Source organism: Oncorhynchus clarkii, chromosome 27 (genome assembly GCF_045791955.1).
Source record: "Oncorhynchus clarkii lewisi isolate Uvic-CL-2024 chromosome 27, UVic_Ocla_1.0, whole genome shotgun sequence".
Classification (NCBI taxonomy): Eukaryota; Metazoa; Chordata; class Actinopteri; order Salmoniformes; family Salmonidae; genus Oncorhynchus; species Oncorhynchus clarkii.
The window spans coordinates 8705234-8721979 of NC_092173.1; the positions used below are offsets into that span (position 1 = coordinate 8705234).

At 40.5% G+C, this 16746-nt stretch overlaps 3 protein-coding genes and 1 non-coding gene across 4 annotated transcripts in view; all 4 read left to right on the plus strand.

Annotated features, from left to right (window-relative positions):
• The first annotated feature begins 5926 nt into the window (after positions 1-5926).
• On the plus strand, positions 5927-5999 carry trnar-ucg (transfer RNA arginine (anticodon UCG)). The gene has a single exon. It is a non-coding gene; the product is annotated as a tRNA-Arg (tRNA).
• A 201-nt stretch (positions 6000-6200) lies between these two features.
• LOC139385711 (uncharacterized) lies at positions 6201-10127 on the plus strand. The gene is made up of 5 exons (XM_071130990.1): positions 6201-6486; positions 7463-7688; positions 7903-8367; positions 8513-8566; positions 8685-10127. The coding sequence occupies exons 2-5, from the start codon at positions 7550-7552 to the stop codon at positions 9161-9163; spliced, it is 1137 nt and encodes a 378-aa protein (XP_070987091.1). The 5' UTR covers positions 6201-6486; positions 7463-7549; the 3' UTR covers positions 9164-10127.
• A 186-nt stretch (positions 10128-10313) lies between these two features.
• On the plus strand, positions 10314-13978 carry LOC139385712 (ras-related protein Rab-1A-like). The gene is made up of 6 exons (XM_071130991.1): positions 10314-10409; positions 10701-10773; positions 10987-11082; positions 11187-11282; positions 13035-13166; positions 13333-13978. The coding sequence occupies exons 1-6, from the start codon at positions 10396-10398 to the stop codon at positions 13555-13557; spliced, it is 636 nt and encodes a 211-aa protein (XP_070987092.1). The 5' UTR covers positions 10314-10395; the 3' UTR covers positions 13558-13978.
• Positions 13979-14736: 758 nt separating this feature from the next.
• Positions 14737-16746, plus strand: part of LOC139386365 (mitochondrial import inner membrane translocase subunit TIM50-like) — a 29271-nt gene continuing 27261 nt past the window's right edge. Inside the window, exons 1-2 of the mRNA XM_071131908.1 lie at positions 14737-14976; positions 16151-16310. Coding sequence (XP_070988009.1) covers positions 14737-14976; positions 16151-16310 — 400 coding nt within the window. The remainder of the gene's footprint in view (positions 14977-16150; positions 16311-16746) is intronic.

Genomic DNA, 16746 nt, shown 5'->3' on the forward strand with positions numbered 1-16746 from the left:
ATTTACTTTCGACACTTAAGTGTATTTCAAACCAAATACTTTTAGACTTTTACTCAAGTAGTATTTTACTGGGTGACTTTTACTTGAATCATTTTCTATTCAGGTATCTTTACTTTTACTCAAGGATGACAATTGGGTACTTTTTCCACCACTGGTATCTATCAGGAATAATGAAACAGATTAACATTAGATGTTTGGTGAATCTATGAGTTATGTATGACCACTGGAGTGTTTTCCACTCAAAAAATGTTTTTATAGAATATTTCATCACAACATCTTGCCAAAGCATATTCTGTGGAATAACATGATTTATTTGAATCGGATCATGAACATATGGACTTTGAAATTAACAAGGGAGAGGTTAAACATAGGCTAAGTCTGGCATAAGCTTATTCCCAAACTTTACAATAACTCTGTTGCAGTGGTTTTAGGTAGTCTCAGTATAAGCTATTCCTTCCATCGCAACACTGCTGCCCAGTTGAAGAGCTTGTGATCTCCATGCAGCACCACAGCACCATGCGCCTTCAGAAAAGCAGCCCTCAGCTTCAGAAGATGCCCTTCTGGAAGCATGCAGCCATAGTCATTATACCCTTAATGTAGGCCTTTTTGCCTACTAGCCAAATAGTGCAGAGCATGCATGATAGGTGCAACTCGTCACTCCAACATATTTGAACATTTAATTCATCCTTCTTTCTGTTCAGTCAGTCAGTATGTCATCCCTTCAGTCATTTGTCTGAGCTGCAATAGGAACTAAATCAAAGAGAATAGAACAGTCATCCAGTTGTTTATTGAAATCCATGTGTATTCAAAATTATCCAAAGTTCTTTAGCCTGTCACTATAATAATTCTATGTTTATTTTAGGCCAATCCAAATTAAAAAAATAGGCCTTCAACATGTAGGCATTGCAATTTAGGCTATACTTTTGGGTGCTGGTGTCTTGCAGAATCATTTTAAAGGGGAGATCAAGCTGATCCTAACTGTTATAGGCCAATTTCTATTTGGCCCTGTTGATCAAGTGTTGGAAAAACTTCAACTGACTGGCTTTCTTGATGTTTATAGTATTCTCTCTGGTATGCAATCTACTTTCCGCTCAGGCTATGGATGTGTCACTGCAGCCTTAAAGGTCCTAAATGATGCCACCATTACCCTTGATTCTAAACAATGGTGTGCTGCTTTTTTTTATTGACTTGGCAAAAAGCTTTTGATACGGTAGACCATTACATTCTTGTGGGTCGGCTAAGGAGTATTGGTGTCTCTGAGAGGTCTTTGGCTTGGTTTTCTAACTACCTCTCTCAAAGAGTGCAGTGTATAAAATCAGAACATCTGTTGTCTCAGCCACTGCCTGTCACCAAGGGAGTACCCCAAGGCTGGATCCTAGGCCCCACACTCTTCTCAATTTACATCAACAACATTGCTTAGGTAGTAGGAAGCTCTCTCATCCATTTATATGCAGAGGATACAGTCTTATACTTTGCTGCCCCCCGGATTTTGGGTTAAATGCTCTACAACAAAGCTTTCTCAGTGTCCAACAAGATTTCTCTACCATTAACCTTGTTCTGAACAAAGGTCATGTGATTCAGTAAGAAGAACGCCCCTCTCGCCACAAGTGTGATTACTGCCTCTGAGGGTTTAGAGCTTGAGGTAGTCACCTCATACAAGTACTTGGGAGTATGGCTAGACTGTACAGTGTCATTCTCTCAGCACATATCAAAGCTGCAGGCTAAGGTTAAATCTAGACTTGGTTACAAACTAACTCTGATTCAGATGACCATCCCACCCATGCTAGATTATGGAGACGTAATTAATAGATAGGGTGCTCTCTAGCAGCTAGATGTTCTTTATCATTAGGCCATTAGATTTGCCACCAATGCTCCTTATAGGACACATCACTGTGTCATCTCTGTTTGCCCGTCGCAAGACCCACTGGTTGATGCTTATTTATAAAACCCTCTCAGGCCTCACTCCCCCCTATCTGAAATACCTACTGCAGCCCTCATCCTCCACATACAACACACACATCCCTGGGTCGCTCCTCTTTTCAGTTTGCGGCAGCTGGTGACCGGAATGAGCTGCAAAAGACATTCAATATAGACAGTTTTATCTCAATCTCTTCATTCAAAGACTCAATCATGGACACTCTTAGTGACAGTTGTGGAGGCTTCGCGTGATGTATTGTTGTCTACCTTCTTGCCCTTTGTGCTGTTGTCTTAGTCCAATAATGTTCGTACCATGTTTTGTGTTGCTACCATGTTGTTGTCATGTTGTATTGTTACTATGCTGTGTTGTCATGTGTTGCTGCCATGCTATGTTGTTGTCTTACTGTAGGTCTCTCTTTATGTAATGATGCTGTGTCTCTCTTGTCATGATGTGTGTTTTGTCCAAAATGTTTATTTAATAAAAAATGGTTTATCTCAGCCCCACCTCTGCAGGAGGCCTTTTGGTAGGCTGTCATTGTAAATAAGAATTTGTTCTTAACTGACTTGCCTAGTTAAATAAAGATTAAATACAATTAAAATAAATAAAAACTTGCATTTTATAGCTGTTTTTAGTATAGGGCTCCCCTTAATAAAAATAAACCCTAGCTCGCAGGCCTCTAAATACATTTTAAAATAGTTGAAGAAGCACGTGCAGGGGCTGATAGGGAAAACAGATCCGGCAATAAGAATAGGCTTTAGATAGTCTTGACCATTTGGGACCCCGTGGCTATTTCAATCAGGACAGGTTATAGCCAAGACTTAATCAATATTTCGTTTTCGTCTCATTTATTGATATGGATATAGACTCTGCGTGATGGGGTTGTGCAATGCAAATGGCTATAACAAGCCTAAATACAGAGTGGAATTCACTAATACAACAGTCAGAATGCCTAATATAAGACCTAGTCAGTGCTCCCAAATACTGGAAAAAGTTTGATTCATTAGGTTACATGACCACCACAATAGCCCGAATCAGTTATAAAAATAAATTATGCAATTATTTGGCCATTAAATAACACACAACAGCATGGCATATTTAGATAGCGGAATAGGCCTAAATCACATTTACTTTCTATTTTATTCTAGACAAGGCTCTTCTGTGTCTTTATCATTCCCACACAAGTAATTTCCTGAAAACCCAAGCCTATTCTACATCATCTACTGGTATTGAATTGAATTGACTTTGGGTAACAGACATATACAACAAAATGTACGATGTGGACCCAGAGGATATCACTTGAAAGTATGAATTAAAACGCTTGTTTCCAAAGTGGTCCTCAATGGTAAAAACAATAGCACATATAATGATTAAAAGGCAAGCCAAAATTACAAACAACCATAAATACATTCATTTATTTTGACATCCTAAAAAGTGGCCCTATTCACTGCACTTTTCCTCCTTACCTTAAAAATCAACCATATTAATTTTGCATTAAAACAATCTATCCATTGCACATCATACCGATCCTTCAAATCAATACACCCGACAAGCAGTAGGGGTCACAAGGGGCAGTGGAGTGGTTTCTCTTACTTAAGACAACCTTATACAAATTAAAACCGTTGCCTGCTTTTTAAAGCAATTTCTACTTTTTCTTTGCTTGATCTCCAGGGGGAAGCCATTCCATAGACAAATGCCTGTATAGAAAAACGTGCTCCTCGCAGTACTGTTTACTCTTACGCAGTACTGATTTTACAAGACATAACACTAGCTCTGGTATTGTAACTGTGTTGGTTATAGACCATATCAACGTGGTTTTTCATATAACCTGGGGCACGATCATTAAGATGTCAAACATATGATTGAGTTTAAGTTGGTCCACTCTGGACTCCAAAGGCAACAAGCCCACCTCCCGGAACTCCAGTACCCCTATGTGGTCCTGGGCGGGACATTCAGCATATACCTGATAAAAATTTTTGATAGCCCACTATACCAAGCAGAGCAGACATAATCAAAATGACATGGAATCAAGGTTGAGACAAGCATTTTCTTCACGTTGATGTTAAAATATCTAACGTAAACTCACCCCATTCCGTACAAATGTGCACAACCGCAACATTCAAACGAGGCTACAAAGAAAACTAATGGGACTGTAGTTGACTTCAAAATCTGGGGTGTGAACAACGTTTCTATTCAAGCGTTGATCGACATGGTAATGGCTCTGTAGTATTGGAGAAAAGTTGGAAAAACGGACATTGTGATGTGTCATGCTGTAACGTACAGCACGCATAAAGTAACCATATCTGTCTTACAATCTCTCTCCACCAGGTGTAGCACTTCTCTCATCCTTTAAAAACAAGAAATGGACAAATGACGGGGGGATACCTAGTCATTTTTTGCATCATCACTGCATGCGATCATCATTCTCAAAGCCGCTGTTTACTTCTAAGATCACTTTAGCACCGCCCTAAAAACCTGATTCCAATTCCACACAAACCTTCAAATAGGTATGTAATGACACATTATATAAACTCTGTATAGTGTTTTATTTTCATTTTAGAGGCAATATGGTGATAAGTTGGACAGATCGAGTGAAAAAAAGCAAATTTCCCACACACCATTTTTAAAAAGACCCGACGGGGCTCATTGCCTTCTTGAATCATGGAGAAATGGGCAGCGTGGGGGTCATGTAATTGATTCTGTTGGAAAGGGGAGATATTGTGCTTTACAATGGTATTGACATTACAGTTGATCTGGAAGTATTACGTTTTTGGGGCGCTAAAATAAGGTAAATTGTACGGACCAAGGCGATGTTCAAAAGTGAGTGAGTTTACGTTATTGTTACGATATCAAAAATGTCCATTTGTTTGCCATTTTAGAAAGAATTTTGGCAGCAATCTGGGATTGAAAAGGGATTGATCTAGGGACACACCAAGATAAGTTACACTTGTTTTAGATTCAATCTCCTTGCCTGCACAGTTTACCTTTATCTTGTTAGCCCTAAGCAATCTACAGAACAAGAATAGACTGACGCGTTTCAGAAGAAAGTCTTTGTGTCTGGCCATTTTGAGCCTGCCACAAATACTGATGCTCCAGATAATCAACTAGTCTAAAGAAGGCCAGTTTTATTGCTTCTTTAATCAGAACAACAGTTTTCAGCTGTGCTAACATAATTGCAAAAGGGTTTTCTAATGATCAATTAGCCTTTTAAGATGATAAACTTGGATTAGCTAACACAACGTGCCATTGGAACACAGGAGCGATGGTTGCTGATAATGGGCCTCTGTACGCCTATGTAGATATTCCATTTTAAAAATCAGCCGTTTTCAGCTACAATAGTCATTTACAACATTAACAATATCTACACTGTATTTCTGATCAATTGGCTCCATAGTCCCCTTTCGATGCAGAAGGCATCAGTGGAATTGGGTTGCTATGCTTGTTCAAATCAAATGTTTTGTCACATGCGCTGAATACAACGCTTACTTATTTGTGGTCACCAGGCAGACAAAAGAAATTGGGAAGGGATCAACATTCTGTGTTTGCTTTGCTTTGAACACTTTAATGAGTTTTATCTGTCAATGAGGACAATAGTTTTTTTAAATGCACTTTATAGCTCCGTTTTAATTTTTATTTATTTAACTCAACAGTTGCTTAATGGCAGACTGCATTCTCCCATGTAGTTTGTGTTGATATTGTGAACTGGACTTACAGCTAAATGTATCTAGCAATTGACATGTTTGAGTTTTCGTTAAGACTATATTAGCACTTCAATATAGCTGATGTCAAACTTGGTTTCCATTACACAGTTTCCTAATTGTCATAACATCAAGTAGGCTAGACCCACATCCTCCCAATATTACATCCCTCTGATGTTGTGTTAATTTGCAAACTTCAAACTGAATTCATTCACTCATATACAGGATACATATGGACTGGTATTGTAATTCTCTATATAAATTATTAAATTAAGCTAGCCTTAAATTGCAAGTTATTGTGATCTTCTACATAGACCGCGTGGCCTAATGGATAAGGCGTCTGACTTCGAATCAGAAGATTGAGGGTTCGAGTCCCTTCGTGGTCGTTTAACTTCTCTAGCGTAACTTATTTAGATATGTTGCCAATGTCACTACATAAGTATTGTCATGTCTCTTGAAGCCAAAAAAAATATTGACATTGAGCCTATTTTGTTTTAGATTGATTAGCGACCGATTTCCGCTCGTGTATGCTATATTCTTACAATTCGGTAACCTAGTATTTAAGGCCGTTATATGTTTTAGTAGCAACATGATTTGGTTGAGGAATTCAATCAATGACTGACTGACTGTACGTTATTATGTAACAATAGTAGCAGTGATTGATGCACGTTGAACTGTAGTGTGGCCATTCTTGGCATCATACCAAATTCGTATTCTGGTAAGATTTCGTAATGTTGCGCTCGTGGCCGCCTGTAGGTCATGGAAAATGCGCGATCAGAGTCTGCGCAACTCAGCGTTCTTCTCGTCGTCTGTGCGAAGTTTATGAAGCTGCACTGCAAGAGGAGAAAAAAAAAAACATTCGTCACTCTATTGGTAATTCCTGCTCTATCCAATTAATCACAACTTCACATTTGTTGTTGCTAACTCTTTTGTCAAGGTGATTAATTACTAAGCTAGTTAACGTTTCTATATCAACAAACAATCTGCAAAAAACGCGGACGACCTACGTTAGCTAGCTAGCGTTAGCTCGCTAGCGACCGACATTAGCTAACGTTCTTTCAAAATGGTAGCTAGCTAGGCAGAATGCGTAGGAAAATCTCGCTATTGGTTTATCAATTAATCCACAACATATTTGTAATGATCTCTGTTCGTTTTCAAATTGGTATTTTGTCCCCTTCGTTGCATGGCAGGATGCACGTTTACCGTGGTTGAAAACACTGGCCTTCGAAGTACCGCAAAATAATGTAGTTGGCTACATTCAGCGTAGAGTACACAAGGGGGGCTCAACAAAGAACCAGGAAGCATAATGCTCATTGGCCTAGCAAGAGAGTGTAAGATTGAAGCTGCTAATTATACGAATGGTTAATTTAAAGACGTACCCACATTTAATTCACATGCAGAATTTTATTTTTTTACAACGAATTATTATGTCAATTGTCAGGTATTATTGGTAATAGTAATGGTGTCCTGACTACTGGAATGTATGCCTAGCCTACAATTTTTTAATAAAGAGGTTGATGCATTACAGAAGATCCCTGGTCTACCCATTGATACTCATATTATTTTCCCACAGAACAAAAATCTTACCCAAACATTTTATAAATTCAATGCACTCTTTACTTTATTCTATAATATATGCATAATAATAAATAATATATGCCATTTAGCAGATGCTTTTATCCATAGCAACTTAAACGTGTGCATACATTTTTACATAGGCATGGTCCCGGGAATCAAACCCACTACCCTGGCATTGCAAGCACCATGCTCTACGAACTGAGCTACATAGGAATCCCTGTGTTATAAGAGACTATCAGTTGTGTGTTTTACATTTTGTTCTCTCCTGCAGGCTGACAGTGCCAGGGGTGGTGCCCTCTCAGGTATAGGTCTCTTGGGCGTGTAAACAGGACAGGCCAAGGGCTGTTAGGAGTGCAACATGAATTTTAAATTCACCTATAGCGAAATAGAGGAACTTGGGGGCAACTTGCCCATGAAGAAAAGGAAGTCACGCTTCACCTTCGATGAAGTCCATCTGCTGCTGACTGAAGTCAAAAGAAATAGGCACATCCTCGTAAGTAAGTACCTCCCCTCAGTGTGTACTGTGGGCACAAATTACATGATTTGATACATTTACGAAGTTTATGCATAATAATGTGTGAAGCCTTTGGTCATGATCAGCATGAAGCACTCAAAATAGACACATGTTCGCTTTGCATTTGTTTGTCTCTTGTTCCCTGCTTGCCTTTTATTCCTTGGTGTGCTATTATCTGCCTTTGTCACCCACCACAGGCAAGTTCAACCAAGGCGCCTCGTCAGACCTGAGGAAGCGAACATGGGCGGACATCGCGATTCACATCAACAAAATTAGCGAGTGCCAACGGGAGGTCATGGAGATCGTCAAGAAGTGGGCGGACCTAAAGTGCGATGCCAAGCGTAGGATGGTAGCCATGCGAGGGCCTAACGGTGTCCGTATCTCCCAGAACCTGTCGCCGGTGGAGAAAATGGTGCACGAGATACTATCCATGTCCCCTCCGAACAAGGCCACCATGGGCAGTATGAATGATGAAACTGAGGAGAATGACTTTGGTGACATGTCAGGGATGTCGACTCGCTCCTCTGGCACCTCTAATGGTATGGCTGGCCTTCATCACATGGCTATGCCTATCACCAGCCCCCACGCGATGGGCTCGTCTATGTCTCCTTTCTCAACTCCGGATAAAGATATTGGCATGTTCTCTCCGATGCCATTTGGCCGTGAGTCTTTCCTGTATTCAGAAAAATGTTTCTCTTTTTCTCATGAGCTCTTTCTCCCCAACACTCATGCATTCAACACACTCTATTCACATGTTGTATTGATTATTATTATCTTCTTTGTCATAGTTTTTTATTGTCCTTTTAGGGGATCCTTCTCAGTCATTTCATGATTTTTCATTCATGAAACCAGTCGATGAAGGTAAAACTCTTTCTCTCGCACTTTGTTGTTGGTAAAAGTGTTTGCACCTAGGTTTCCGTGTAATTATGCATCTATGAACTGTGTGTGTATTCACATCGTGTTTATGTATTGCCCATAGACGACAGTCTGGGATTTGAGGACCTAGAAGAGGAGCCGCGGCACATGGGCTCCTTCCGCCCCCCTGCTGAGCCTCGTCGCACCTACTCCAGATTCGCTGCCTCTTCCACCGCTGTGTCTTCCTCCATGGCTACCTCCTCGTCCTCCCACCCAGCTCACTCCTCTTCCTTTCTCCCTGCTCCTCTCTCCTCTTCCACCTCTACAGGGTCAGTCATGGGGCAGGGGGCAATCCGGAAGCAGCTAGCCCACAGTGCCTCCCTCAGTCTCAAGGAGCAGCAGGCCACTACTGCCCTGCTAGGGGCCGTGTCGGGGTCTTTGGGGGCCCTGGCCCAGTCCGTGCAGCAGCTGGTGGAGTCGCAGCAGGAGTTTGTACGCGACTCCCTGCAGATGCAGCGAGAGACTGTGAGCGTCCTGCGAGACTTCTCCACCAATGCCCTGGCTCTCCTGCGGGACAAGGTCAACGGCCACCCACCGCCTTAACTCCCAGTTCACCAACAGAACACAACACACACACGGACCCTACCTGTGAAGTGCTTGCCCGTGGACCGAGATCATGTCATTAATACTATTTGCTGATTCACCTTGAGAATGAGTATGCTGCCACTAGTATAGAGAGTACTGAATAGCAGGAAGCCCAAATAAAATTATGAATATCTTTATATACTGGAGATGAGCTTTCTAACCAGTGACTGGTTTATTGTTACTTTTGATTAAAAAGAGCAATGCATCCATGTGTCATGGTTCCAGAATTATGGTAAATCATATTTTTTGTATTTTTTTTTTTACTGAATGAAACAAGACTGGACATTGCAAGTATGTTTGTCAGAGAACTTGTGCAATACTCTAAAAACGCTTTTCGAGTGTAAGCGAACTGTTGATCTGCTCCTATTTTGTTTTACATAGCCTCGTTTGCAGGCTTCCTCTAACAAGTATGCAATGACCGGTCATCCACACACATTCCAAGCATAACCAGCCACATTTATAGATGAATTTGGATCATATTAATTAAATGACTAAGAAAAAGAGCAGCACGTACATGTGGAAAGTATGAATGAGATTTGATCTGCCAACCTCTGTCATTACTATCCAGAAGTTAGGTGGTTTGGTTTTCAAACGGGCAATAAATCCCACTACAACTACAAGACGACTAAATAGAAACTGGCCATATTTGTAGCATTTGCACTTCAATTTAATGTATTTTCATTTTGTATTGAGTTTAAATTATGAGTGTCTAACTTTTTAGAAAAGTTTTGAGTTATATTTTGTCAATGCTGAAGAAATGTGTTTTTATGAAAAAGTAACCTTTTTCACTGAACTTCAATTAACTTTTTGTTTTTCCAGACTGAATGATTTTTAAAACATACTCTAGACTACTGTACTGTAACATGTAATGTGTGACTCCTTCAACCAAATCTTGAGAATAAAACAACCTGTTTTTAACCTATTTGTTCCTGGAGGCAGCGCATGAATGTATGGGATCTGTGATCAGTCATTTCTGAAGCTAAACCAGGCTACAGCTTTAAGACTCAGGTACTGACCACATTGAAACATGATCTTCGGCTTTAATAAATGATAGGACTCCCGGCTCATCATACAAGGTGCTGTTTGCCCTCTGAAGGACGGAAACACAATGCATCTGTGAAAAGCCAAAGAACACAGACGTTGTATTCCTTTTCTTTTACGTTCTGCCCTCTGGATCTGGATATCTTGCCATGAATCCTGAATAGTAAGTAGTTATGAGTTGTGAGTGACAATGGCATTTATAGCATTATTTGTGTGGTTGTCGAAGTAGGATGTGGTGTCATGTTTAGGTAGGCTATTGTCTTGGATAACATTGTAGCTACTGTTAAAGGCCCCTTTAGGTTTATGTTAGAATAAAATGCTCTCTGAACTTGGAACACTTTTTTTGTTGCTTTGTATGCAATAACCATATGTTAGGTCTATCAATGGTGTGTTTATTTATTTTTCATCCTACTTGATATAATCAACCTAAATAATAATGTAATGTATTCCTCAGCGACTACCTGTTCAAGCTGCTTCTTATAGGAGACTCTGGTGTCGGCAAGTCTTGCCTGCTCTTGCGGTTTGCGGTAGGCATTGTGTTAAAATAGAATGCACACAATCTTTGGTGTTGTTCCATATAGCAATGAGTCTAGTGCAAACAGAAAGCGAAGGCCATTTCCTTTGTGGAAAGGACACTGCAAAATGTCATCAAACCCAGTAATTAACCACTGTTTGATGGTTTGTTCAGCCCATTCTCCCATTGTAAATAATAGAACTGCTCAGTGGTCTCTACTCCTCAGGATGACACCTACACAGAGAGCTACATCAGCACAATCGGGGTGGACTTTAAGATCAGAACCATTGAAATGGAACAGAAGACTGTCAAACTACAAATTGTAAATACATATTTACAAGACAAACTACATAGCTCCAGTTGTACATTTTGGGGATGTGGTAAAGATTGTTTGTAAATTCAAACTGTTTGATCTATCTCTCCTAGTGGGACACAGCCGGACAAGAGAGGTTCCGGACCATCACATCCAGCTACTACAGAGGAGCACATGGGATCATCATTGTGTATGATGTCACTGATCAGGTAATACAGTGTTTTTGAACTCCTCCTCTCTATGGGCTGGATTGACCGTCTATTGCATCGCAATGTACCTGAGCTAGAGATAAAACTATACAGTGCCTTACGAAAGTATTCGGCCCCCTTGAACTTTGCGACCTTTTGCCACATTACAGGCTTCAAACATAAAGATATAAAACTGTATTTTTTTGTGAAGAATCAACACCAAGTGGGACACAATCATGAAGTGGAATGACATTTATTGGATATTTCAAACTTTTTTAACAAATCAAAAACTGAAAAATTGGGCGTGCAAAATTATTCAGCCCCCTTAAGTTAAAACTTTGTAGCGCCACCTTTTGCTGCGATTACAGCTGTAAGTCGCTTGGGGTATGTCTCTATCAGTTTTGCACATCGAGAGACTGAAGTTTTTTCCCATTCCTCCTTGCAAAAAACAGCTCGAGCTCAGTGAGGTTGGATGGAGAGCATTTGTGAACAGCAGTTTTCAGTTCTTTCCACAGATTCTCGATTGGATTCAGGTCTGGACTTTGACTTGGCCATTCTAACACCTGGATATGTTTATTTTTGAACCATTCCATTGTAGATTTTGCTTTATGTTTTGGATCATTGTCTTGTTGGAAGACAAATCTCCGTCCCAGTCTCAGGTCTTTTGCAGACTCCATCAGGTTTTCTTCCAGAATGGTCCTGTATTTGGCTCCATCCATCTTCCCATCAATTTTAACCATCTTCCCTGTCCCTGCTGAAGAAAAGCAGGCCCAAACCATGATGCTGCCACCACCATGTTTGACAGTGGGGATGGTGTGTTCAGGGTGATGAGCTGTGTTGCTTTTACGCCAAACATAACAATTTGCATTGATGCCAAAAAGTTCAGTTTTGGTTTCATCTGACCAGAGCACCTTCTTCCACATGTTTGGTGTGTCTCTCAGGTGGCTTGTGGCAAACTTTAAACGACACTTTTTATGGATATCTTTAAGAAATGGCTTTCTTCTTGCCATTCTTCCATAAAGGCCAGATTTGTGCAATATACGACTGATTGTTGTCCTATGGACAGAGTCTCCCACCTCAGCTGTAGATCTCTGCAGTTCATCCAGAGTGATCATGGGCCTCTTGGCTGCATCTCTGATCAGTCTTCTCCTTGTATGAGCTGAAAGTTTAGAGGGACGGCCAGGTCTTGGTAGATTTGCAGTGGTCTGATACTCCTTCCATTTCAATATTATCGCTTGCACAGTGCTCCTTGGGATGTTTAAAGCTTGGGAAATCTTTTTGTATCCAAATCCGGCTTTAAACTTCTTCACAACAGTATCTCGGACCTGCCTGGTGTGTTCCTTGTTCTTCATGATGCTCTCTGCGCTTTTAACGGACCTCTGAGACTATCACAGTGCAGGTGCATTTATACGGAGACTTGATTACACACAGGTGGATTGTATTTATCATCATTAGTCATTTAGGTCAACATTGGATCATTCAGAGATCCTCACTGAACCTCTGGAGAGAGTTTGCTGCACTGAAAGTAAAGGGGCTGAATAATTTTGCACGCCCAATTTTTCAGTTTTTGGATTTGTTAAAAAAGTTAGAAATATCCAATAAATGTCGTTCCACTACATGATTGTGTCCCACTTGTTGTTGATTCTTCACAAAAAAATAGAGTTTTATATCTTTATGTTTGAAGCCTGAAATGTGGCAAAAGGTCGCAAAGTTCAAGGGGGCCGAATACTTTCGCAAGGCACTGTACATACAAGATTTCAACTATTTTGCCAGGAGTCCTTTAACAACGTGAAGCAGTGGTTGGAGGAGATTGACCGCTATGCGTGTGAAAATGTCTCCAAGTTGCTTGTGGGAAACAAGTGTGACTTGGTCTCTAAAAAGGTGGTGGACTTTGCCACTGGTCAAGTAAGTGTCTGTTCTCATTCATAAAATGCTTGTGTCACCAATGCACAATAGATTCCTCATTAACTACAAATTACTGTCAATCATAGGTATTGTGCTTTTGTTCCATTGTGTTGTGATAAATGACATAAAATTCTGCGCTCTCTTTTTCTTGGTATGATTGCTTCAGGAATTTGCTTCATCCCTAAAGATTACATTCCTGGAGACCAGTGCGAAGAATGCTGATAATGTAGAGAAATCATTTTTAACCATGGCCTCTGAAATACAGAAGCGTGTTGGAAGTGATGGTGTTCAGAGTGAGGCTGCTAAAGTGGGCAACAAGATAAACAGTGCACCCCTTTGGCCTGGGGGGAAAGAGGAGGCTTCCGCAGAGGAGGGGAATTCTTGTTGCTAATGCCATACACAAACTACAGAATAAGAGAATCAATGAGTTTGGACACTATCTTAATTTCCTTTTGTTTTGTTCAGAGATGGTAATTGATCCTTGTGAGAACAGCTATGCAATAGTTATGCAGTAGCCTGTTCCAACAGTGCATAGAATGTGGCCCGCTGAAAGGCACCCTTTGAATTAGTCGGTACCATTCTAATGTAATAGCTGAACACAGACAGCAACCGTGCTACCTTTGAATGGCCTGGGTATCGAACATGTGACCAAAAAACAACAGTTGATTTACCCATGTGGGGTAGGTGAATGTTTGCTTGATGCTTTGAACATGTAAGGTGAATTTTGGGTGTAATTTTATCTGTAACATTTGTGAAAAACTGATTGTTTTGGTTACCACTGGTGGTCAACAAGTAATTTTTTCTTGTGTTAAACACTTTTTGATTAACGTTTGTTGTTTAATGAAGACAATAAATTATATATTTGCGGCTTAATTTGTTTTCTTCATTGCTTTTATGCATAATGCACTGTTAGTTGAAACTTGTCAACTGATCCCTTAAAATAATGTCCACAAATAGAGTGGTGCACAGGTACAACAGTTGCAAATCATCCCTGGTACGTCGGTGCAATCATAGAAATAGAATAGTTCTATAGCTGTGGGTGCAACACACATAACCTGAAGCAGATGCAAGCAACTGTGTTGTTATGGCTGCCCTCTAGTGGTCATGAATATTAGATATAGAGAAGCAACATTAAAAAGAAAGTATGGCAATGATCGTTGCTATGCTCTACGAAAACACAATTTATAACAGGGTCTAAAAGTTTAACATTTGAAAGACAAATCAGTGCAAACTAAGCCATGTCATATAACCTACACTGGTCGAAGGGAATAAGAGTGGTACAGGAATATAAAATACACTTTGTTGTATTACAGTATATAAACTGCCGTTCTGTAAAAGCCTACAGCGCAGAGATGTAATTTTTAACAGACTTTGGGCACTGCCATCAGTAATGATGGACATTTTGGGTTGTATTCGAAGGTCAACGAAATCTTTGTTTCGATTGGAGAAAATGCTGTAAATACCGCCCTATTTTGTTCCACATGACCTTTAACGATTTTTATTGCATTTTATGGCTGTCGCTCAGAGTAACATAAGCCAATCAGGCGCGTTTGTCTTTTTCACTCGCGCTATGTTCACCGGCTCTGTCCCTTTCAAGATGTCGGCAACGTCGATGTTCCCCATGTGTGTCCGGGCGAGCAGGGGCCTCCTCAGGCTCAGGAACGGAGGGAGAGGGGGTTCAAACTCCACGGGGGTGGACTTGATTCGGGCACTTTCCACGGAGAAGCCGCCAACAGGAGATGGCAGTGCTACAGGTGGACTCGCTCAAGCAATTCTGCAAGAGAGGCTTCAGCAGCAACAGAAGAGTCAGGTGAGTCAAGCTAGCTAGCTGACATTCCTCCATGCTTGGTTAGGTCACGTTAGCTAGATATACATAATTTTAACAAGCAATGCTACAGAAAAGCCAAAGAGACACTTAATCAATTAGCTGGTTTGGTTTTCATGAGTTGTCATTTCCAGTTTGTTGAACCTCCGAGTCTCTCACGAGGCTATTCTTTTCCATTTATACACCCCATTTTTTGCTGAACCAATACATTCGCCGATTTAACATGTTGAACTAGGCTATCCTGCCATCCATGTCATTCCAATTCGGGATCCTTGACCATAAAACCTAACCTTAAACCATACCCTAACACTTAGCTAAACCATTTACATTTCACCTTCAATGAGGCAGTGACGTCCCAAGGATCCCAGATAACACGGACCCTGTCATTCAACTGGCTGTATCCAGTCCGCTAGCTAGCTAGCCTACCAACATTGCCTTTGCTACTAGCTGTAATAATTAGCTAGTTAGCTAGCTACATATCTTTGTTTTCAATTGCCAGTGAGTTAGTGTTACCTAGCTAGTTAGTTAACGTTAGCTAATCACCAGCTTACTTTCACATGTCACACATCCAGGCATATTCCAGGAGATAAACGAGCCTTATATCATGACACTAGTCAGCTAGCTACCAAGTGGATTCATCACCTAGCCAAGTAACGTTAGCTAACTAGCTTTACCTAGATATACAGCTAGCTATGCGCTTATACTCCCACATTCAGTCACCATCTATTTATTTTTCACACATCAAGGTACAAGTCTAACATTACATTAGATATATGGTATCTGTCAAGGTTTTTTAAATGTTTTAAATATTTTTTTTATAACTTTTGAAGGTCGGGTATACCCTCCACGCCCCCAATGCATTTCCTGCACGCACACAGATTAATCTTGTCACAGTTTAATAACAGTGCAGGATATTTTACTTTAAATTTAATCTCTAAATCTTTCGAATCTATGACCAATGTCTTAAATCACTGAGTTAGTTTGATTTGGAACTAGCGTCTGGCATATGCTAGATGCATAATCTAATTTCCCTTTAAATGATACAAATTCCATATTTTCCAAGCTATTCTGTATTGTAGCTATGTATTCCTAATATAATGTCTAGCTGGCTTGTGTTAGGAAATATAAAGGAATTTGACCTGGCTGTTTGCACTGACAGGGACAGCCCCCTCCAGAGGGGGATGGGGACTCGGAGCAGAAGCAGGACCAGGGAGAGGACAAGAAACAGAAGGAGAACACAGCCTATGCTAAGAAGATGGTGATGCGTTTAGCAGGCCTGATGGGGATAGGGGGTGCCGTCGGCATGGTGTACGTATTCGGTGAGTCCGCCTTTTCCCTCTTTGGTCCCCTCCACTCTGTCAGAGCAGCAGCATGTCAAGGGCTGACACTTAACCAGCAGCACTAGTGAAAGTCATACTGAAGATAGTGGAGTGATTTGGGACACCCTCTCCTTGCTCTGTGGAATATTTCCTTTTAGGAAGGCATTCTTGATCATTTGTTTTGAGCTTTAGGTGAATGGGCATTTTGAATATTACTTGAATTTCAACTCATCTCAATGGTGTAGAATTTTGATCAGCTGTTTCTTTGCACTCGTCTTATGTCTTTCTCAATTGTGTTTAAAAATAATAATAATTTAAAAGCATGTCTGACTCTTCTGATCAAGTTACTGTTCAATAGCTGTTGTTTATGAATCAAAGATACAAATTCCTTAGCATATTCCAGTGTTATTTTGCTTACTGTCAGCCTAACAGGACT

Coding starts and splice junctions, on each gene's coding strand:
- LOC139385711 (XM_071130990.1), top strand. CDS start 7,550: ATGAATTTTAAATTCACCTATAGCGAAATAGAGGAACTTGGGGGCAAC. Junction 7,689..7,902: donor AAATAGGCACATCCTCGTAA/GTAAGTACCTCC, acceptor CACCCACCACAG/GCAAGTTCAACCAAGGCGCC. Junction 8,368..8,512: donor CTCTCCGATGCCATTTGGCC/GTGAGTCTTTCC, acceptor TTGTCCTTTTAG/GGGATCCTTCTCAGTCATTT.
- LOC139385712 (XM_071130991.1), top strand. Junction 11,083..11,186: donor AGACTGTCAAACTACAAATT/GTAAATACATAT, acceptor TATCTCTCCTAG/TGGGACACAGCCGGACAAGA. Junction 13,167..13,332: donor TGGACTTTGCCACTGGTCAA/GTAAGTGTCTGT, acceptor TGATTGCTTCAG/GAATTTGCTTCATCCCTAAA.